At 34.1% G+C, this 24,880-nt stretch overlaps 2 protein-coding genes across 3 annotated transcripts; one reads left to right on the top strand and one right to left on the bottom strand.

The window, feature by feature from the left end:
* Positions 1–1,513: 1,513 nt before the first annotated feature.
* LOC120189411 (dihydrolipoyllysine-residue succinyltransferase component of 2-oxoglutarate dehydrogenase complex 1, mitochondrial-like) lies at positions 1,514–6,246 on the top strand. Its single transcript, XM_039192700.1, has 15 exons — positions 1,514–1,569; positions 1,661–1,732; positions 1,830–1,904; positions 2,533–2,596; positions 2,687–2,714; positions 2,978–3,048; positions 3,555–3,629; positions 3,736–3,791; positions 3,869–3,913; positions 4,084–4,359; positions 4,456–4,550; positions 4,791–4,881; positions 4,986–5,096; positions 5,602–5,796; positions 5,946–6,246. Exons 2-15 carry the CDS (start codon positions 1,679–1,681, stop codon positions 6,135–6,137), a joined length of 1,428 nt encoding a protein of 475 aa, XP_039048631.1. The 5' UTR covers positions 1,514–1,569; positions 1,661–1,678; the 3' UTR covers positions 6,138–6,246.
* A 1,115-nt stretch (positions 6,247–7,361) lies between these two features.
* Positions 7,362–23,074, bottom strand: LOC120189322 (aspartic proteinase-like). Of its 2 annotated transcripts, XM_039192635.1 has the most exons (15): positions 23,068–23,074; positions 19,977–19,982; positions 10,530–10,917; positions 10,370–10,430; positions 9,931–10,025; positions 9,713–9,825; positions 9,408–9,576; positions 9,071–9,110; positions 8,919–8,983; positions 8,607–8,720; positions 8,364–8,428; positions 8,113–8,269; positions 7,905–8,024; positions 7,669–7,757; positions 7,362–7,556 (listed from the first exon to the last, which is right to left on the bottom strand). In XM_039192635.1, the coding sequence occupies exons 3-15, from the start codon at positions 10,899–10,901 to the stop codon at positions 7,472–7,474; spliced, it is 1,545 nt and encodes a 514-aa protein (XP_039048566.1). In that variant the 5' UTR covers positions 10,902–10,917; positions 19,977–19,982; positions 23,068–23,074; the 3' UTR covers positions 7,362–7,471. The 2 variants fall into 2 exon arrangements, with proteins under 2 accessions (XP_039048566.1, XP_039048565.1); XM_039192634.1 differs by lacking the exons at positions 19,977–19,982; positions 23,068–23,074 and adding an exon at positions 12,525–12,622.
* Between the last annotated feature and the right edge of the window lie 1,806 nt (positions 23,075–24,880).

The following is a 24,880-nucleotide window of genomic DNA, read 5'->3' as shown; positions in this document are numbered from 1 at the left end:
GAATGTTCAAAAGTTTAGAAATGCTTTAAAATGAGTCATGTTCTAGGTATGAAACTGGAATGTTTAAAAGTTAAGGGATCAATTTAAAAAGTTAATTGTACTACACGATCCCCAAATTATGACTTATTCTAAATTGATCCCCATACTTTTGAACATTCCAAATGTATCCTCAAACTATGATTTTTTCTAAATTGGTCCCAAACTTTTGAATATTCAAAATCTATCCTCAAACTATCACTCTCATTTTAAATTAGTCCCTAAACTTTTGAATATTCCAATTTTATCCCAAACTTTTGAATTATTTTAGGGAAGTTATTGGAACGTTCACAAATTTACGGATTGATTTAGATTGATGGTCATAATTTAGGGATGAAATTGAAATATTCAAAAGTTTAACAAGTATTTAAAATGAGAGTTTAGATATGCAATTTAATTTTTTAAAAGGTTTGAAGACCAATTTAAAATGAGAGCCACAAATTAGGGACTCATAGTGCAATTAACTCTTATTTTTAATCACATTATACTAATAAAGAACAGTTACTACATTTTAATCACATAAGCGAATAAAATAATATATAGAACAATAAGCAATAGTCATTATCTAATTATACTCTTGTCTTATTATTTTAAAGGCGAACATTTATCGACCAATAAAATAACATCAAAAACTTAACAAGAGTCCAACACTAACCAATGATACAATACATTGATTAAGAATCTCAATCACTTGTACCAACACTCGTTGACCTAATCTTATCATTATTAGAATACCTAAATGACGAATATTGTTTGATCAATGAAATGATTTTAAAACCCTAAAGTATCAAACACTGAACAATAATCAATAATCACACGCTAATTTTATTATCATTAGACTACTTTAAAGATAAACAGTAATTGAACAACGAAACCATATAAAAAAAATTTAAAATATGAAACACCAACCAATAATATAGTACATGGAACAATAGTCAATAATCACATTGTAGTCCTATTGTTACCATCCTACTTTCAATGTAACTTTTTATTTAAATATAAACATGCGTTTTTTCAATATCAAAACTAAATTGAATAAAATCAATTCAAAGTATTGAAATTTTGTAAAATACTTCCGTGGAGCATCTACACGGCCTTATTAACTATAGGCTGGCCTTTTTGACCCAAATATTTGTAGGAACTATCTGACCCTAACAAGCCCAAAGTTAAACTACTCTAAAACGCCGCCGTTGGACTTTTCTTCTCCGGTTTCGGTCAATAGTAAGAAAAGAAGTTTCGCTTTTCATGCAGCCCACCAATAAAACGATGCCGCGTATACAAACTCTACTGCGCTCGCCACGTGAACGCGTACTACGCCGTTTCTGTCGTAACATAAGAAAGTCAAAACCCTAGTTTATTATTATTTAATAATATTATTATAATACTGTATTCGACGACTCACAAATATGTTCTGTTAAGCTTAAAAGCTCAGGGCAAACGCCTCTCTTTCTTCTTTAATCGCTTCACGTCTCGTTTATTCTCTATTTTCTAATTATTGAGTTCAACATCGAATCGAATATAAGCTGAAATCTGGTGAATAGTTTGATTTTTGAGGGAAAAGATTAACGTGTTTGATTTTGAATTTAAATTATTGATTTATATTTTTTATTTTGATATTGGGAAGAGGAGGGATTGAATATCGATGATGTTGGGTGCTTTGAGGAGAAAAGTTACGATTGGAGGCTCGTCAGCTTCGGTTTGAACTCTTAAATCTAATTTGTTTTTGAATTTGTTATTTATTTAACTAGAACCCTTAGATTTTATTGAATTTTTTCTTCATTTCTTATTTTCAGCTATTAGGGAAGTCATTGCAAGCGATTCGGCCTGGTATTTCAACCTCTAGAGTTTCTGCCAATGCTGGAAAAGAGGTAAAATAATTAAGTTGAAAATGAATCGGGTTTGCTTATTCATGCTTGAATTTTGATTGATCTTGATTCTATTTTTTATGTAATTGATGTCGAAGTTGCTTGATTTGTTTAGCCTTTTTTCTCTCTCAGTAAAACGTTGATATAAAGTAAAAAGAGGGCAAGATCAACTTTGCATTTTTATTTTTTTATGTATGAAGAACAAGTGGTGAAATTGAAATTGCTATTCAAAATAAGTCTTGAAGTTAAAAAATCATGCATTATGTCGTTAATTTGTTAATTATTGTTACGTGTTGCAAAATTTTCACTTATGGAAGCGAAGACTAAGCAGTAAAAGCCATGGTCTTCGTGTTCTCATTTTCTCAAAAATATGTGTTGGACACCTATGCTCGACACATAGTAAAACGTGGCCACATGTGTATCTGGTCTTTGAAGTATATGAAAAAGCTTTTAAAAAATTGAGCATACCTTATTGTACACGTATTCATATCTGACATTCATCCCTGTATCTGAAAATGTAGAGTAAAAGCAATAATCAAATCAATGCTTTAGTGTTTTTTTTATCATTTTTTATTTTTATATTCCGTTAGTATTTATTCTCATGAGATTTGAGTTTCATGTGTTTGAACAGATTCTATTACTTCAGCCTAGAGGAATTGATCACGTCCGTAACTTCTCTCATCTCATTCTCCCGGGTAAATCTTTTGGACAGATTTGTTTTCATGTTAGCAAAATTTTGTTGGTTTCCTCTGTTATCGATGAAAATCATTTCATGGTTATTACAGGTTGTTCTGTTGGTTTAACAAAGACAAGGTTAGTTTGTTCTAAACTTTTTATGCACATAAATGATGGGAATTCTACTGTTACTCATTTATCTTTACTTGAGACTGCGAGTATATGTGCTTACTGGATTAATCTGATGTTTCATCTCTAATTATTATATCTATCTTTAATAGAAGGTCCATTTTTAATGCAAAGTAGTCCATTTCGTTCTTGTTTATCACAAAATTAGGTTAGTCGGGGAAAAGGAAACACGTGCATATTTTTTTTCCGCTAACAGCTTTTCTTATGTGCAGGGATGTCATTTCTAGCATTCCGTCAGAAACTATCATGCAAAAGTCATGCAGGGCTTTCTCTTCTGGAGAAGGTAAGATATTGATTAATGACCTTAGTGATATTTCGTTTTCCAAATCAGCATTTTCTCTTATTGTTTTCATTTTAAACATTATTAATACATGGGTGAGTTGTTTTGGTTAAGAATTTACCATTAACATCTAAATTAATGTTATCAATCCTGTTTTACAATTAGGAGTTGCGTCGCTCAAGAGGGATGGTCAAGAGGTACTAGATCAGGCAACATGTCAAAATAAGAAAATAGTTTGTGTAGAAATTCTTATAAAATTTCTCTGGGGAAATGTGAAGGCGATAGTATGAATTTTTTTTTGCTGTAATTTGGTTATATAGTGATTTTGGAGTATAATTTCTGTTCTACTGGACTTGCACCTTTGGCTTTTTTTTGTTGGCATTTTTAGTGCCTTTTTAAATAGCATATGATGGGGAGCAGGTGCCTTCTTGAAAATAACCGTGCATATCTTTTTATTTCATTATCATCTTAAATTTTAAATTTTTTGACTTCCCAATTTACTTGTGAAGGGGATCTTGTTGACGCTGTTGTCCCTTTTATGGGAGAATCAATTAGTGATGGCACTTTGGCAACATTCTTGAAAAGTATGTTTTTGACTACTGTAATTTCCGTTGATCACTCTGCCATAGTTGTTTTCATTGTTGTAAATGCTTGACTGTGGATATATGTGAATTGTATTTTTGAGAGCAGAACCTGGTGATTCAGTCGCAGCTGATGAACCAATTGCTCAAATAGAAACAGATAAGGTACTATTCTTAGCCTTTTCTTCTGTTGAAAATATGTGGGTTTGTACCCCTAATACTGCTGTGTTTATTCTTATCAGGTTACAATTGATGTTGTCAGCCCCCAAGCTGGTGTGCTACAAGAGGTAATTTATCGACAAAATTGGATATATGGATCACATATGTATGAATGCACATGTCTAGCTTGTTGGTCATTCTTAGGTTCCTTTTTTTGGAAGTCATTCCTAGATTCCTACCTTCTCATTTCTGGGAGCTAGTGCAGTGATCCAGGTCCTGAACTGTAATCTTTTTCCAGTATGTAGCAAAGGAAGGAGATACTGTAGAACCCGGAACCAAGATTGCTATCATTTCAAAGTCTGCTGAAGGTGTAGCACCGGCTGCTCCTGCCGAAAAGAAACCAGAAAAAGCCGCTCCCAAACCATCTCCTCCTGCTGAAACTGTAAAGGAGGAGAAACCAAAAGCTAAGGCTGAAGCTTCCCCTGCTGTGGAGAAGCCTAAACCCCCTTCTACACCACCTCCAAAACGAACTGCTACCGAACCTGTACTTCCACCAAAAGAAAGGGAAAGAAGAGTAAGTCTTTCATTTTCTATTTACATCCAAATTGTACCTGTGATGAAATGTTAGCATCATAGAAAAGAATCCTGATTGTATGATTCCATGTTACAGGTTCCTATGACAAGGCTTAGGAAACGGGTTGCTACACGATTGAAAGATTCCCAGAATACTTTTGCTATGTTAACAACGTTCAATGAAGTTGACATGTGAGTTCATTTCCCCCACGTATTTTAGTTCTCTGTATCAGGTGTTAGGTATGCTGACTGCCTGTGTTACTTGACTTTCTGGACCATTTCTACGTCTTTTCTTAGCTATTTGATTCCCTTTTTTAATACAAATTTTCTGTGAGTTTGGTGAGAGCATTTTATAAAGGCTATGGTCTATTTGTGATGAATCTGGCTCCATGTATTTGTTTTCTTTTCTTATCGACTTGCTTCATATTGCAGGACCAACTTGATGAAGCTCCGATCTGATTACAAGGATGCTTTTGTTGAGAAACATGGTGTCAAACTGGGATTTATGTCTGGATTTGTTAAAGTATGCAATGATATGTTCATTAGATGCTCATTCACAATTACTCTGCTTTCTCTTTTTCCCTTTCCCTTTCCCTTTCCTCTATTTTATTTTATTTTTGGTTTCAGGCTGCCGTTAGTGCACTTCAGCATCAGCCTATTGTAAATGCTGTAATCGATGGGGATGATATTATTTATAGAGATTATATAGACATCAGCATTGCTGTCGGTACTCCAAAGGTAATCTTTTTTTTCCTCTGATTGTCTTTGCTTTAACATTTGTTTTGATAGCCGAGCCTTCGAACAACTTGTTGAAACCTGGATTAGTGTTTCTCTCAACATTTTCTCTTGGCTAACTTTGGAAGAAATCTATAAAACTGCGGGTTCATGCATGTAAAAATGTATCGGAACTGAAAATATTCTGTGAAGTGAAAGCATTTGTGAAAGTTAAAATGAGTAAATCCAATAGATTCGAAACTGTCCTTTGACTAGTAAAAGATATTATAGACTTGTTCAAGGTTTTTCTTCTCATTATTCTTCTTGAAGTACTCATTTCCAACACTTAATCGGACCTATACCATGACATATGTATCGGGATATGAACCTTCTAGGACCCTCCAAATATGCAAAAAAAAAAAAAACCTTAAAATCGGATGTACATGTGTGGCGTCCTACATGTATAGGTTCGAGATGCCTTGAAAATTAAGAGTTTTCTCATTTTGAAGCCTTCTATCTTTTCTGCTAGGGGCTTGTTGTTCCGGTAGTCCGTGATGCTGACAAGATGAATTTTGCTGAGATAGAGAAAACAATCAACGGCCTTGCAAAGAAAGCAACTGAAGGGACCATCTCAATTGATGAAATGGCTGGTGGTTCGTTTACTATATCCAACGGTGGTGTTTATGGTAGTCTATTGAGTACCCCCATTATCAACCCTCCTCAGGTTCGTGGTTACAAATTAAACAGTATGCATTTACTCGTGCTTGCATATATATGAATACGGTGTCCGACACTTTTCTGAGTTCCTCATTTTAGCTTTTGCTTGTGACCCGAACGAAAATCTTACATAACCAATTTTTGTTTCTTTTGCAGTCAGCAATCTTGGGTATGCATTCAATCGTGTCCCGACCAATGGTTGTTGGAGGTAATGTGGTGCCAAGACCAATGATGTACATTGCACTCACTTATGACCATAGGCTGATTGATGGAAGAGAAGCGGTCTTCTTCTTGCGACGAATCAAGGATGTCATCGAAGACCCTCGTAGGCTGCTACTCGATGTCTAAAAGGGGCCTGAATATCATCTGCTGTGATAATTATCATGCATACAACTATCTAAATGGACAATGAATAAAATGCCTGAAGTTTTGTAGGGTTTCGTCTGTTGATTCACCCTTGAACGCCGGAATCGCGGCTGAGTTTTCCGATGTTTGCAGTATGATGTTCTTTCTATATTTACACCGAGTTGTTTACTTCTGGTGTATAAAGGGCGGGCATAATACACTGCAGGTTGAGCGTATTATCCATGAACCAAAATTTGTTAAATGAGAAAAATCAGACATGGACAGTCCACAATTTCTTACATTAATGTTCTTTTTAAATGTTACATTTTATACTCTGATTGGTTTCTTTCGATCAGCACCGACCAACTCCCAAAGCTCAAAATGGTCTTCCAGTCCAGTATGATTTAAATGTGTGAATGAGTCGGATTGAGTTTACATGAAATATATGCACAAACGTGCCCACAAACTGGATTGTGTTTGCTTCAAGTGTGTATATAAGTGCACGTATTGAGTTCTCAAAGAAATTCATTACAGTTCAAGTTTACAAAATAAATTAAACCCAAACTAACACAATAATCCATTTTATTGATTTAAGTTATTACAATATTAAAAGATCTATTATTTATATTAAAGTCAAACTATTTTGAAGTTAAAAAAAAGAAGAAAAAATCTCTGTCCGGGTTGTATTAAATTCGTTAACTATTAAATATGCTATGAAATTTTGTATCCATAGGTTAACTCGAAATCAGATCAAATTTAAACTAAATCTAATATCAAAGAAATTCCAACTATTTATTGAAATAGACCTATGAGTATAAATCATACGGGTTGTATTAAGTATCAGCATTCGGTATATTTTCTCAAAGAAATCTAAATAACTTTGTGAGTTGTGCTTGTGTAAAACGTCACGGACCATGAACCCAGACTCGAAACTCTATGCACATAACTACTTAAGATGTTCTTCGCAACATATTAAATTTAATTAAATCACTTCATCTGACCTGATTCTTAAGAAATACTAAAAAATATATTCGATTAAAATTTGATAAAAGAGTTGATAGTATCTCTTCGAGGGATAAAAAATAAATTTATTTAACAAACACTCGTACGCGAACAAAAAATAAGGAGATAATTTAAAAAAAATGTTATTAAAAAAAAGGTAGAAAGATATGGATCGCGTAAGTTGCTTCCTTAATAAAAGCATAATCACAAGCTACAATATTTATATGCAAATATTACCATTCCATACTAAAGTCACCAAGTCCCACACGTTTATTTCTGTAAGCCACTGCATATTATACAAGACTAACTGGGTTTAAACGTAGAACAGTAACGCTTTATGCAGCCTCTGCGAATCCGACTTGCAAGTTACCGTAGTCGAATACTGTATGGAACTGCCCCATAAAGACATCGCCAAGGATCCTGAATATCGATTACACAAAAATATTAGTTTGATTTCTCGGATATGAATACGAGTAATCGGAAACAGTATTATTTATCCATGGATTGTATGTATATGTGGTCAAGCATATACCAGAGTGGTCCGCGAGGTGGTGGTACATCGAGAGCGGCGAATCCACTAATGCATTGAGCTACATCTCCCTCACCAACTTTCAGGATGTACTGAATTCCCGTAACCAGCAAAAAAAAGGGAAGGAGGTCAGGAACAGAGAGAACCAGTGAACACCACCAACATGCCATTGCCAGCCAAATCGGCATCAAAGTAAAAGGCCGAAGTAACCTTAACAGATCTGGCATAATACAGCATACCTGCTCAGGGGTAAGCTCGAATATCTTTCCACCGATTGTGAAGGAGACACTAGGCATAGAAGATAGACCATCGCAATCAACAACCGATTCTCCCATCGGACTAGGCAACCGATCACAGAGCTGGAATTATCAATTTTCGGAAAAAGGTAAGCCCCTAGTTAAACTTGCCAGAACTTACAAATATCTGGATAAGGGGTTGCTTCTTCACCTGATTGACGTACTCAAGTATATTCTCCTGAGTCTGGTTCTGCTTAAGCTGGTTTTGCGCCCAGACAACTGCCATCTCACAGACGGAACACATCGCATCACCGAGATTGCCAGAGTCTTTTCCGGCAGTATCATTCACAACACTTTCAATTCCCATGCTGAACACGATACAGTTTACGGAAACTAATTAACAAAACATGTTCTTTCAGAGACAAAAACTAGAATTTTAGCATAGAAAGATTCGTGTCTAACCTTACACCTCGAGTTCCATCAAATGTGCACAAACCTATTTGTGAGCAAATTTTCATCGGTTGGTCCTGTAAATGCAGAATAATAAACACTATTTTAATAAGGCAGTGACCAAGAAACAACCAGAATCTTATTCTAACCATCTCCGGAAACCACATAGCTGAAACTACCAGAACCTTATATTAGCCATCTCGGGATACCACTTAGCTGCAACACAATCATCACATGTTTAAACAGATCATATACCTTTGATAATAGCATGTCAATTATTGTTTCTCCATATTCTGAAACTACAGCCTTGCATTCTTGACTTACAGCCCCTGATGCACCAATAGCATGATTGACTTGAGCAATGATAGCCTGAATACATGCATACAAAACTAAATCACCAATGGGAGATCTGAGCCCAACGCATGCATTATGTTTATAGTGCATCCAAAGAATTGTTTAGAAAAAGAAAAGGTGTGCAGCTGCATGCTTAGAAGCGTTAGTTATAACTGCACAAACACAGCTACACAAACATGCATGCACACATAAAATACACCGAAATGTACAAACCATAGGGCCAGTCAACAAGGAAGTTCCGGAATCAACAATAGCACTGCAGCCACCGGCACAAAGTCCTGAAACAAGTCGAAGAAAGTAAGGGAACCAATATGGTGAAGCAGGTATTCAAACATCTTCGTAAGACAATTCTGACAGTTCCTCACCAGTTGTTTGGTCACCAATCAGGACATCACCCATATCAAACTGCAAACTCAAAGAAACAGTAGCATTACTGAAATGAAATACGACATCAAAAAAAATTAGTTGACCCTTATTCCCATATGTTATGGGGTAAGGGAGAGGTAGTATAGTAGGCTGCCCCCAACACCAGGTTGAGAGCAGCTTCCGTGGAGACCTCCGAATTATGAATTGCCCACCGTGGACTCGATCCCACAATCCCAAGGTTAATAGCCTTGTGCTCTACCAACTGAGCTGGAACAGGCAATTATAAATACGACATCAAACATTATACAAAATACAGGTAAACTATAGAATTCTAACCTGCCAGTATCCTTTCTGTGTTACAGGGACATAAGTGTGGTCCCCCTTGAAATGTTTTGGATCCATCCCACCAAAAACCACTTCTCCGCCTAAATCATCCTCAGGATTGCGGTTAAGCCAAAATGAGAAAACTGGTTCCTTAACAAGATCTTGATTGACCATATTGTACCTGTAGCACTTACAGAATCAAACTTATGCAACACCATTTTCATCATTAATTCTTATACTATAAACATCTTATGCCCATAAATTGACCCCAACAAAGCATAACAGCACATAAAGATATAAAAGGTGCTATTGCATACCACACAGGCACAGCATTTCCAACTGAAATCTCTTTAAATCCAAGTCCAAGTATACCATCAAACTTGGCAACCAAAAATGTTATGCCGGGTTCCCTTGTTGCCTCAATAAATTCCTAAACAGATAAAAATGAAAAAGTAAATTCTCACATAAACCATCAACAATAGAGTACCACATAATTACAAGCTCAAACACATGTACAAAAATTTACTAAACATACCTGATGTTTAACTACAAGATCACCAACTGTTACATGGTCCTCACTAAAGAATCCAGAAATAGCTCCAGTGCCATAATGGATATCCGCTCGTTTACCTGCAATTACTCATTAAAAAAAAAGTACATCGACATCACCTTCATTATCCTCACTTCGACTCAAATAAACAAGGATTAAGCATAATATCCTTCTTCTCATCCTTCCAAAGTTTCCTCACTCAAAAGCACAATGGAACTAATTGTGCATTACAAGCACACAAGTTTTTTTATTTTTGTCTTTTTAAAAAAGGCAGCCAAATTATTATAGAAGTAAAAAGAACAAATACACCAAATTCAACTACCGCATCTGTTCTAAATGACATTTTTAGGTTGATCAAAAGAAAACAACCAGTTTATAAGTGGATTTCAGGAAAGCCTGAATGGACCAAGACATAGAAACAAACCATTGGCCTTGTAGGTACGTGAGCGGCCTGATTTATATCTTGAATGTAAATAGCAAGCTATCTGCACGAAGACCCAGACAACAGCAACATGTAAGAAATATTGCAAATCACATGTCCACTTCTTAAGCACTCAGGTATCAATTTAAGGAATAAAACTCACCGAGAAGTAACATTTAGATGAAGGTACCCACAAATTGGAACTACCGGTGTCAAATATCACAGTGAAGTTTTGTGGTGGAGTGCCAATACCAATCTCACCAAAGTACTGAGCATCCAGGTAGTTCTTTAGTGCCACAATGTCAATGTCTTCAGGTTCCCCCAAGTTCCCATGAAGACGATACTTTCTAATAGAAGCTTTCAATGCCTCTCCCGCCTTGGAATCAAGGTGGGCAGCCAACCTATTGTTCCGGTCAATCTTTAACTTTTTGAGCCCAATTCTGATCAACCGTTCATTGGGTGTGGAAAAGACAATAGGAAACAGAAGAAGACAAAGAAAAAGAGTGACAGTAGTAGTTTTGATTATTGTCCCCATTCTGATGACTTCAACTCTGCAATTGAAAGTCAACAAAACAGAGATTTTAGTAAGATATGATAAGAACTCCAAACGGGAAGCTTCAAAATTAGATACCAACACACAACTGGAAAAATTTATTTCACATGAAAACTATCACACCAACCACTTTTTTCCTACATAGGAATAAAAATATATCTAGTTCACCTATGCCTAAAACATATATCCAGTTCAGGTTTGGTCGCTGAGAAAACACTACACTGGACATAGATGCACGCGGGCGCATACACATAAATAGATAAACAATCTACAACTTAAAAGTTAATATTATTATGGTTAGATTAATTTGATTAAAGCTAGGAGAAATCTTATTTAAAGTTAAATAATTGCTCTACACGTCAATTAATTGAAATTCAGTAGAATCAATTTATGGTCAAAGTAATTTGCTAAAAGCTAAGAGAAATCTTACTTAAAAGTCAAAACATTTGCTCTACAGTTCAAGTAAATGAAACTGTAACACCAATTATTGACCACGTGCCAAATACTGAAGAGATCCCACAAATTCATATTTGGTTGCAGGAGAAAAGGGTGGAAATAATCAAACAAAATAAAATCTATCTTATTAGAATTTCAAAACAACAGCGCTAACTTAATTCAGCTAAACATTAAAGTCAAAAATTTTCCATTAAAGTCAAAACACTTTCACGTTTCTCAGGTTCCAAACACACACAAGAAAAAACAAGACGCAGTATCTCATCAGACAAACAGAAAACACGACAAAAAATTACTACAAACTAGAGCGGATAGACTGAATTTCAAAAGTTGCAGAGTCAACTCAAAATTCAAAACCAATATTAATCAAAGTCTAGCAGGTAAAGCTTTTAATTTAATTTTTACATGAAACTTCAGCTTCTAAGATCACATGTTTCAAATATCACAACAATTTTTTCAATAAAAAAAACTAAAAATGAAAAGCACCGAAGAAAAAGGGTAATCGAAAGGAGATATAATGAAAAAGATTAGGAGAAAAAAGTAAAAGATGAATTACATGAAAAGAAAAAAAACAATAGCTTTTTACAACTTCGAAGATGATTTGAGCAACTTGAAACAGAAAACACTACAATAATGACTAGAGACGTAACTGGGTAACCTGAACTTCAAGAATTACACAGTTAGTTCACAAGTAAAAAAAAAAGGAATACTCGAAGTTAGATAGAAAACCAGTTAATTTATTTTTTTCCTGAAATATCAATTTCGAAGATCACATACTCCAAAAATGCTTACAGTTTAAATGATGATTTGAGCTAAACTTAAAACAGAAAACAACAAAAAATTACTAAAGACGTAAACAGAATAACCTGAACTTCAAGAATTTCACAGTCAAGTCAACTCAAGAGTCAAAACAAAAATGAATCAAAGTCAGATAGTAAATATTTTCACTTTATCTTTCCATGTAATTTCAGCTTCTAATATCAAATCCTCGATATATCGCAACAATTTTCCAACCAAAACAAACATAAAAAAATAAATTTCATAGAAGAGCAAGAGTGATGATCAAAAGGAGATCTGACAAAAAAATATACAGATATTAGATGAAAAATTAAGAATTAAAAATAAAAGAAAGAAAGAAAGAAAGCTTCTTACAGTTTCGATGACGATTTGAGCTGAAAAGTCGAAATGGAAAGTAAAGGAGAAGATATTTCTCCTTATAGGTTCGTTTTGTGGTGTATCCAATGATCATTAATCGGTTGCCTGAATTTTCTTCTTTTCTCCCGCTAGCTGAGAGGGATGTGTTGAATTATTTTTATTTTTAATTGTTGTAGCTTCTCGGAGAATCATAGCCGTACAAGTATATATTCATTATTATTATTTTTTTATTTCTGGATAAATTACATTATATGTCATTTAATTATTAGTGAGATTATATATAGGTCACTTAATTTTAAATATTTATAAAAAATATTTAATTAATCGATTGTTACAAATATGTCACTTTGGCATTAATTATAATTGAGTGATTTAGTTGTAATAATTGATAAATTGAGTATATGGTCATTACAATTATAAATAGAGTGACATGTTTATAACTCAAAAAAATTAATGTTTGTTTCATTTTTAATGACATAGTGATATACTTGTAATAACTAATTAATTCTTTTGAATAAATTATAACATGCGTCACTCGATTATTAGTAATATTATGAATATGTCACTTAATTTTAGACATTTACAAACAGATTACTTGGTTAGTCAATTGTTACATACAAGTAACTCTGGTGTTACACGAATTAACTTACCTCAGTGGTTAAAGAATCACTGATGTTTCTAGAAGTCACATGTTCAAGCACCATCGACTGCAAGAGTGATTGAATGTTCACTGTCAAATGGTTGAAAGTATTTAGAACAAATAATTTTTTTGTAATCATCTTTAGCTTAATAAAAAAAAACTCTGATGTTAGTTACAATAGAGTAGTCTGTTTTAATAATTGATAAAATAAGTACTTGATTGATACAATTATATATAGAGTGACCTATTTGTAATTAAAAAATTAATGTTTGTTTCATTTTTATTGATATTGCGAACTATTTGTAACAATTGATTAATTAAGCGATCTAATTGTAAGAGTTGATAAATCGAGTACTTGGTTGTTACAATACACAAATGTTGTAACCTATTTGTAACCATAAAATTAACTCATGTCTCATTTTTTACGATAGAAGGACATGCTTGTAACAATCAATTAATTGAGTGATATATTTAGAACTTTTTGAAATTAATGACCAATCTATAATCTTATTAATAGTTAATTGACTTATGCTGTAATTTAACTTTTAACTTTTTCTTATTGTGCAAGAAATGGAGGGCGATATCGAGTGCGGTTGAGTGTATGAGGATTTTGGGATAAGAGATATTAGAGAAATCTTAATGACTAGATAGTACATATGGGCCCGTGCGAAATAAATGGGCCAAAATCAGGTTACTTGATTGTTTTATTATACAAATTACTACATAGAAAATGTTTTAAGAAGTTGGCTTTATCTAGAGTCAAACCTATACAAAAGTTATACTTTTATATACATTAGAGTTCATTGTGAGCCATCTACTACTAATAATGGAATAAGATTTTAAATTATTTAAATAAAGCTAGGAGTTTAATTTTTAATGATATGAATGAAATAAATTGAATTGGAAGAGTTTACATTAGAGATGGTCAAAATACCTGAACTCTATGGTCCCGACTCGACCAAACCTTAAAAAGGTGTTTTTTTTTAATTTTGGGGTTTAGAATGGGACGGGACAGTTATGCAGTATATAAATTCGGGTCGAGGCAAGGCCGAATTTAAGGTGAAAAAATCATCTATCCGACCTGACTCGGTTAATTTATAATTTTTTATATAAAAAATATATTTAATATTTTAAGAATTTTAATATTATATTATAAAAAATGTTATTTAATTATTAAAAATATAAAATATATTATTTTTAATCTTTTAAAATATAATAAATAATTATAATATATTATTATAAAATATATTATTTTAATTATTTTAAAATATTAATATATTCTGATTGGGTTGGGTCGGGGTTTCAGACTAAAAAGCCTAGACAGGTTCGGGGTGAGAAAAAAATGAAAATTTATCGGGGCGGGCGGGATCGTGTATAAGAAATATGTTTTTGGTTAGGGTCGGGAGGTCCAAAACCCGGCCCGATCCGTCTCGTGCCTATCCCTGGTTGACACAGACAAAATTGTTAAAACGAATAATCCTTTTGGAAGGACAAAATCAAAGTATCAAACATGTAGATGTGATTGTTGAGTTTTATGGCGGCGAACTCAATGGAGTTAGATATAGTGATATCGTTAACGCGAAAAAATATAGTATATGTGTAACATCCCCAATCCATATCCAACTCGGATACGAGTCAGAGATATTATATTGACTTTAAAACACAACTCTTACAAATAATAGCAAAATACTTGAACTTATATTAAGAAAAATACAATAATATATATATATTAATACAAGTTTATCAAAATACTCAGAGCATACACAACTTAACCATTTAGTTACATGCCAACATCCCTTTTCATAACAAAATGACCTACTGATTAAGTTGCTTCTGATCTGATAGTTGCAGGAGTAATGTTGTCCAGCTGCTTAACCTCGATCGTCTACTTTATCGGATCTTACGTGTGAAACACTCACACGCTAAGTCATCGACTTAGTGAGGCAATATAATAATAATATCAATAAATATAAAGTAATTGCCAAATTGGGATGGGTTGTAATGATAAGATGTATGTAAACAATGCAATAACCAGAACCATGTTTCTTACATATACTTATCAAATTCACCTTAGTAAGTTCATTAGCCCATGGTACCATACAGAGAACCTAAGGTATGTGAGTATTGTGAGGTTGTGCACTATGCTGTCACCACAGCTCATATAATTACACCGAAGTGCCACGTAGAATTGCACCAGAGTGCCACGTAGAATTGCACCGTAGTGCCATTAATAATGTCCATAAGGACCACATATCATTCCTTAAGAATCATATACATATATTAGGGATCAAGTATGTGTCTCACCAGACTTCACACATATTCCAAAGAATACATATATGTCCTGAAGGACCACATATCATTCCTTAAGAATCATATACATATGCCAAGGATCAAGTATGTGTCTCACCAGACTTCACACATGTTCCAAAGAATACATATATGTCCCGAAGGACCACACATACCCTCTACCATTGGCATGCCAACTATACCTATAGTTCTCATTTACATAACATGGGCTTTCACAATTTATCTTATTTGTATCACGTAGACATATTATTTTCATACCTTTATCACATAACTCATATAACTTTTTCTTGCATATTCATGTCCCATAATGCATATGGTATGGATTCATGTCATATATCATAATATGAAATACTATCATGTATCAAAATATTGAATCTAGACTTATCACAAGTCTAGAACTGAATAAAATACATATTCGTGCTATGCATATGCACTCACCTAGATTTCTTTGTCTTTCCCTCGATTGATCCTACTTGTTGATGGTTCCGGAACTGGTTTATGCTCGATATCTACATAGTAATTTATTGATACTTATCAGTATACTAATTAATATATTCTAAACTATCATTTCTTATGCTAAAAGAAAAGTCATTTTCATCTTTTAATGGAGGTATGCATCGATGCACTACATCATGCATCGATGCATAAATCCTATTCGATGTTTTATTTTTAAATTAATACATCGATGCACTGCTGTGCATCGATGCACCTTAAATAATTTCTGGGATTTACCATCGATGCATCGGTGCACAATGAATGTGCAACGATGCACATTGCCCAGAATTGTCATTTTAGCACGAAAATCTCTTCTTAGTCTACTTAACACTTTATATTTCCCTCTTTATATATCCTTAACTTGCATACTCTTACTTAAACTAATTATTATCCATTCCATACTTTTGAAACTTAAAAATCCAATTCTCCATGTAGAATTTAAAAATCTAACCCAAATTCCAACATGTTCTAATTTGAATTCTAACACCTCATACTTCTTAGTTAGCTTTATGACAAGTCAAATCCCACTTCTAATTCTTATTAGGAACTCTAATCCAAGATTTCACTTTTCTATTTCATTTATTTGATTCTTCATATTCTCCTCGTCTTATGGTTTTAAGATAATCTAATATTTCCTTAAGCTTAGTTATCAACTAAGGATCAATAAGAAACCTTAAATTCATCAAGAATTTAATCAACAAGAAAACTTACCTTTAGCTTGGTCTCTCGATGGAGAAGAAGAAATGAAGAATAAGAGAAATCTGGAAACTTTTGTTCTCTTCATTTGCCTTCCACGTGGATTTAAATATCCTCATCTAATATTTAATTATTTCCCTTATTAAAAGACTCTTTACCCCTTTAGTTCCTCCTTCTTTGTTAATTGATCCTACACAAAACATTCCCATTAAATCTTTCAACTATTCAATTTATCTACTTTGGTCACTGAATTTTATAATTTCACAATTTGATCACTAACCCGGTATGGAGGATGTTACAAATCTCCCTCTCTTAAAAAAATCATCCTCGAATTTTCATTGTACGAACAGATGGGGATATTGAAGTCGCATATCTTCTTCACGTTCCCACGTAGCTTCTTCTACTTTGTGATTTCTCCAAAGAACCTTGACCAACGAAACTGTCTTACTTCTTAACTGTTTGACTTCAAAAGCCAATATTCTCACTGGTTCTTCTTAATATGTCAGATCTGATAGGACTTCTACTTGTTTTGGTGTAATGATGTGAGAGGGATTGAACCTATATCTTCGTAACATGGATACATGGAAGACGTTATGGATCTTCACCATTTCTAGTGGCAAGGATAACTGATATGCCATGGGTCCTATTCTCTTAACAACTTCATATGGCCCAATGAATCTAGGACTTAACTTTTCTTTCCGACCAAAACGTAATACTTTCTTCCAATGAGATACTTTAAGGAAAACTTTATCTCAACCTCGAACTTAATCTCTTTTCTTTTTAGATCAGAATAGGAATTTTGCCGATCAGAGGCCACTTTGAGGTTATGCTGAATTTCTTAAACTTTTTGTTCTACATCTTGAATTAAATCCAGACCAAGAACACTTCGATCTTTGAGTTCATACCAATTTAATGGAGTACGACATTTCTCCCATATAATGCCTCATATGGGGCCATCTTTATACTAGACTGATAACTATTGTTGTAAGCGAACTATGCCAGCGGCAAATACTTTTCCCATGATCCTTTGAATTCCATTACGCATGCTCTCAACATATCTTCCAAAATCTTAATAGTTCTCTCTGATTGCCCGCCAGTCTGAGGATGAAAAGCCATACTAAAGTTTAAACGAGTCCCCAACGCTCCATGCAAAGATTTCCAGAATCTATAAGTGAATCGAGGGTCTCGATCAGAGACTATGGAAACATGTACTCCATGCAATCTAATAACTTCTCTAATATACAACTCTGCATATTTTTCCATAGAGAAATCTGTTATAACCGGGAGAAAATGCGCTAACTTAGTTAATCGATCAACAATTACCCAGATTGATTCTCTTTTGTTCGGAGTCAAGGGTAACCCCGAAACAAAATCCATCGTAACATTTTCCCATTTCCATTGAGGAATGACAAGCGGTTGCAATAATCATGACGGAACTTGATGCTAAGCTTTGACTTATTGACATATCAAACACTTAGACACAAATTCGGTGATGTTTTGTTTCATCCCTGGCCACCAAAATCGATCCTTCAAATCCATATACATCTTGGTTCTACCCGGGTGCATCGTTAATGGACTGCAATGAGCCTCTGTCAATATTTCTTCCTTCAAGTCTTCATTGTCGGGTATCACAATTCTTCCTTTACAATATAGATTTCCATCTGACTTAACCTCAAAATCCTTAATCTCTTTATTCTTTACTTGCTCTATTCTTTTCAAACACATTTCATCTTTACTTTGAAATTCTCCTATTCGTTCCAACCATGCTGGTTTAAGTGTTAACTCTGCACAAAGACCACCGTCTCCCGTTAAAGATAATCTTGCATCAATATCTCGTAAAGCTGCAAACGTCTTTCTACTCAAAGCATCTGCTACCACGTTAGCCTTTCCGTGATGATAGTCAATTATCACATCATAATCTTTTAAGAACTCTACCCATCTACGTTGCCTCAAATTCAACTCTTTTTGAGTCATCAAGTACTTCAGACTTTTATGGTCTGTATACAAGTAACACCTTTCTCCATACAGATAATGACGCCAAATCTTGAGAGCGAACACCACAGCAACTATTTCTAAATCATGGGTGGGGTAATTCTTTTCATGTGGTTTCAACTGCCTCGATGCATACGCTACCACCTTCCTTTCTTCCATTAATACACACCCCAACCCGTTATGGGATACGTCACTGTATACTACAAAATTCTTTCCAGATTCCGGTTGAACCAATATCGAAGTTTCTGTCAGAATTCTCTTTAAAGCTTCAAAACTTTCTTGATATTCAGAAGTCCAAACAAATGGTACATTCTTTCTCATCATCTTTGTTAAAGGCAACACTATCATCAAAAATTCTTAACGAATCTTCGATAATAACCGACAAGTCCAAGGAAACTTCGAACTTCAAATACATTCTTTGGAACTTCCCAGTCCATTATAGCTTTAACCTTCTGGGGGTCCACTCTAATCCCAACTGCCGAGATCACATGCCCCAAGAAAATTACTTCGTTTAGCCAGAATTCACATTTGGACAATTTCGCATAGAGATTTTTATCCCTGAGAATTTGCAAAACTAGTCTCAGATGTGCGATATGCTCTTCAATGGACTTCGAGTAAACCAGTATGTCATCAATAAAGACAACAACAAACTGGTCCAAATAGGGCTGAAAAATCCTGTTCATGAGATCCATGAAAGCAGCTGGTGCATTCGTTACTCCGAATGGCATTACGATGAATTCATAATGACTATATCTCGTTCTGAAAGCCGTCTTCGGAATATCTTTCTCCTGAATCTTCAATTGATGATAACCCGAACGTAGATCGATCTTCGAAAATACTGAAGCTCCTTTTAGTTGATCAAACATGTCATCAATGCGCGGAAGGGGATACTTGTTCTTGATGGTCACCTTATTAAGCTGTCGATAATCAATACAAAGACGCATTGATCCATCCTTCTTCTTAACAAATAACATCGGAGCTCCCCAAGGTGACACACTTGGTCGAATAAATCCCTTTCCTAACAACTCTTGCAATTGATTCTTTAACTCTTGCAATTCTTTTGGAGCCATCCGATAAGATGTCATTGCAATTGGAGCGGTTCCTGACATTACTTCAATTTGAAATTCTACCTCTCTATCTGGAGGTAATCCTGGTAACTCAGCCGGGAAAACTTCAGGGAATTCTTGAACTATTGGAATCTCCTCTAGCCCTTTCTCTATCGCTCTTAAATCTATCACATTTACAAGAAATCCTTGACATCCTTGTAGCAATAGCTTCTTAGCTGACATTACTGACATTACATTTGCTAAAGATTAAACTTTTCACTGCTCACACTTATCTATGTTCCTCATGGACTTTTTAGGGTTACCTTTTTCAATCTACAATTAACATCTCCATAGTATTGGAACAACTAATCTATTCCCAGAATCACTTCAAACTCGTCAAAGGGTAATTCCATCAGATTAGCAGGGAATTCAATTCCCTGAACCTTTATGGGATACCCCTTACAGACTTTATTCACCCGAGCACTATGGCCTAAAGGAGTTGTTACTATAATCTCATTACTCGTAGCTTCTAAGGGAATACTCAATTCCTTTACTAACTTACTTGTAATATAAGAATAATTAGAACCCGGAGCAATCAGTACCAATACTAATTTATCGTACAACTGAAAAGTACCTGCTATAATATCAGGGTCTTCACGGTCTTCACTTGTCTTTAGATTGAACACCCATGCGGCTGACCGAACTTCAGGTTGAGCAGAGAATTCAGACGGGTTCCTTCCCATGCCTCTTCCTCGTCCTCTTTGTGATGAAGAACCAACTCTTTCAGATGGTGCAGGCTCACCAACCATCAATGGACAATCCCGGATAAAATGTCTGGCATCTCCGCATCGAAAACAAGTCTAATAAGCCATCTGACAAGCCCCAAATGGTTTTTCCACAGTGCTGACATGTCTCGCTTGACTCGGAGTAGATCTCCCAACACCAAATCCCATTGGCTGCGTCTGTCTAGGTCTTGCCTGACTTGCTCCCCTAGCAGACGATGCAACTGATTATGATCTAGCTTGTGATTGAAATCATGAGTCTCTTCCCCTTTTTAATAGTGCTGAGCTAGAAGAAGCACCCGTTCTCTTTGATGTCTAAACTCTAAAATCCCCAAATCTCTCATTTGAGCTCTTTCAAGAGCCTTGGCACGATTGATCACCTCTTGGAACGAGGACAAATTCAATACTATCAGCATCTCTTTCAATCTAGGGCGCAAACCCTCCACAAACCATTCACAAGCCTCTTTTTCAGTAGGCACAAGCTCGGATGCAAACCTACTCAACTTGTTGAACTCACATTCATACTCATATACAGAGTGGTTCATCTGTTTCAAATTCAAAAACTCATGCTTCATCTGTTGAATAAATTGATCTTCAATGTACTTGTTTTTAAATTCATCTAAGAATAAAGACCAAGTCAATTGGTCACTGGACATCCTCATGGTGACGTTCGTCCACCATATTCTCGCCTGACCCCTCAACAACGAGACAACTCCATCTAACTTCTCCACTTCAGAACAATGGAGACCATCCAACATGATTTTTAAGTCATTTAACCAAAGATCCGCCGCAACTGGACCTTCTTCGGTTTCTCCCTTAAATTCAGGAGCTCCCAAACCTCTCAACTCTTTTGCTACATTCATCATTTGAGTTGGTGGAGCAGGAGGTTGAAGACACGTTAGAATAGCGTCTAACGTTCTGAAGAACATATCTTGATCTTGTACAGGTACTCCTCGAGATGCCTATTCTTCACCTCTGGCCAGGGCAGGTGAATTACTGCTTTTAGCAGGCCTATCTTCTCCCGCTTCACTTCGGGAGCTATTATGTCTGGACATCTAATAAGAATAAACACATTGTTCTATTAGCAAAACAACATACTCATACTATATCAGATCAGAAGTTCTCACTATTTGTTGGCATGTATTCCATTTAAAGACTCTATAGACTCTGGTTTATGCCTAGAATACGAGTCAGAGATATTATATTGACTTTTAAAACACAACTCTTACAAATAATAGCAAAATACTTGAACTTATATTAAGAAAAATACAATAATATACATATATTAATACAAGTTTATCAAAATACTCAGAGCATACACAACTTAACCCTTTAGTTACATGCCAACATCCCTTTTCATAACAAAATGACCTACTGATTAAGTTGTTTCTGATCTGATAGTTACAGGATTAATGTTGTCCAGCTGCTTAACCTCGATCGTATACTTTATCGGATCCTACGTGTGAAACACTCACACGCTAAGTCATCGACTTAGTGAGGCAATATAATAATAATATCAATAAATATAAAGTAATTGCCAAATTGGGATGGGTTGCAATGATAAGATGTATGTAAACAATGCAATAACCAGAACCATGTTTCTTACACATATACTTATCAAATTCATATTCATAAGTTCACCTTAGTAAGTTCATTAGCCCATGGTACCATACAGAGAACCTAAGGTATGTGAGTATTGTGAGGTTGTGCACTATGCTGTCACCACAGCTCATATAATTACACCGAAGTGCCACGTAGAATTGCACCAGAGTGCCGCGTAGAATTGCATCGTAGTGCCATATAATAATGTTCATAAGGACCACATATCATTCCTTAAGAATCATATACATATACTAGGGATCAAGTATGTGTCTCACCAGACTTCACACATGTTCCAAAGAATACATATATGTCTCGAAAGACCACATAGACCCTCTACCATTGGCATGCCAACTATACTTATAGTTCTCATTTACATAACATGGGCTTTCACAATTTATCTTATTTGTATCACGTAGACATTATTTTCATACCTTTATCACATAACTCATATAATATATTTTTTTGCATATTCATGTCTCATAATGCATATGGTATGGATTCATGTCATATATCATAATATGAAATACTATAATGTATCAAAATATTGAATCTAGACTTATCACAAGTCTAGAACTGAATAAAATACATATTCATGCTATGCATATGCACTCACCTAGATTTCTTTGTCTTTCCCTCGATTGATCCTACTTGTTGATGGTTCTGGAACTCGTTTAGGCTCGATATCTACATAGTAATTCATTGATACTTATCAGTATACTAATTAATATATTCTAAACTATCATTTCTTAGGCTAAAAGAAAAGCCATTCCATCTTTTAATGGAGGTATGCATCGATGCACTACACCATGCATCGATGCATAAATCCTATTCGATGTTTTCTTTTTAAATTAATGCATCGATGCACCTTAAACAATTTCTGGGATTTAGCATCGATGCATCGGTGCACAATGAATGTGCCTCGATGCACATTGCCCAGAATTGTCATTTTAGCACGAAAATCTCTTCTTAGTCTACTTAACACTTTATATTTCCCCTCTTTATATATCCTTAACTTGCATACTCTTACTTAAACTAATTATTATCCATTCCATACTTTTGAAACTTAAAAATTCAATTCTCCATGTAGAATTTAAGAATCTAACCCAAATTTCAACATGTTCTAATTTGAATTCTAACACCTCATACTTCTTAGTTAGCTTTATGACAAGTCAAATCCCACTTCTAATTCTTATTAGGAACTCTAATCCAAGATTTCACTTTTCTACTTCCTTTCTTTGATTCTTCATATTCTCCTCATCTTATGGTTTTAAGATAATCTAAGCTTTCCTTAAGCTTAGTTATCAACTAAGGATCAATAAGAAACCTTAAATTCATCAAGAATTTAATCAACAAGAAAACTCACCTTTAGCTTGGTCTCTCGATGGAGAAGAAGAAGTGAAGAAGAAGAGAAATATGGAAACTTTTGTTCTCTTCATTTGCCTTCCACGTGGATTTAAATATCCTCATCTAATATTTAATTATTTCCCCTATTAAAAGACTCCTTTACCCCTTTAGTTTCTCCTTCTTTGTTAATTGATCCTACACAAAACATTCCCATTAAATCTTTAACTATTCAATTTATCTACTTTGGTCACTGAATTTTATAATTTCACAATTTGATCACTAACCCGGTAAGGATGTTACAAGATGTGTTCAATTAGGTGTAAATTTTGAATTATATCGTGCTACTATAAAATCCGATGATATTTTCATTTACAAAAAATATGAAAAATATACTAGATGTGTTCAATTGACATTGGTTTGAATTTATTAAATGGATAAAAACGTTTCTTAAATGTATTTTCATTTACAAAAAAATATGAAACATATGTTTTGACAGCAGAAAACAATAAATGTTCAATAAATAGTAATTAAATTTAAATATTTTCATTTTTTTCTTATTTAATTTTTCATTTGATAAATTCAAGTTTTAGGTTTCAGTTTGTCTTGCTTGATTTCTCATTGGATCCACGATTTTAATGAATTCAACTTTTTATAATTTTAATTGCCCATTCTTATTATTTCGAGAAGATAGACTTTAATTCAGAATTCGTATTTTCAAAGTTTCACCAGTTGAAACTCTTGTAATAATGAATATAAAATTTTACGTTAAAATATGTTTTTTAAAAAAAAAATAAAAGTTATATTAAAATTTTAAAAATATAAAACTAAATTATTAACATAAAATAAAATACTGTCCCAACACACTTCAATCCATTCTTGCTCAGTAATATACGTTGGTTCTTCGTAGCATAATGGAGGCCATGCCCCATGCATAGTGGTACGTATCTTGGCTAATGCATGCGTATTTCCCCCCGGATAATTTATAAATTTATCATTCAGTTTTCTTTTTACTCTTATTTTTAGGGTTGAGTGTTTGAAACAATCGAGTCTAGACAAAAAATTTAAGTTATTCAAGTTGATAAATCATATTTTGTGACTGGAACTTAACTTGAAATTTTTTCAAGTTGAGTCGAGTTTAAGAAATTTAAGTCAAGTTATTCGAGTTTCTATACAAATTTATTATAATTATTTATAGTATTATGGTAAGATTTGATTGCAATTTTTCGATTTTCTATAACCATATAAGATATATATATATATATATATATATATATATATATATATATATATATATATATATATATATATATATATATATATATTTCTTCATATTCTTTAAACAATATAATGTTATTTAATATATGAAAAACAATCTAAAATTATACAATATATTTACAATATTTTATTTTAAAGAAGATATTTTAAGGGTAAAGTATTGGTGAGAGTATA

The sequence above is a fragment of the Hibiscus syriacus genome, unplaced genomic scaffold (genome assembly GCF_006381635.1).
Source record: "Hibiscus syriacus cultivar Baekdansim isolate YM2019G1 unplaced genomic scaffold, ASM638163v2 tig00116954_pilon, whole genome shotgun sequence".
In the NCBI taxonomy this organism is placed as follows: domain Eukaryota; kingdom Viridiplantae; phylum Streptophyta; class Magnoliopsida; order Malvales; family Malvaceae; genus Hibiscus; species Hibiscus syriacus.
The sequence above is the reverse complement of the archived record's forward strand: the minus strand, read 5'-3'. Positions and strand labels throughout refer to the sequence as shown.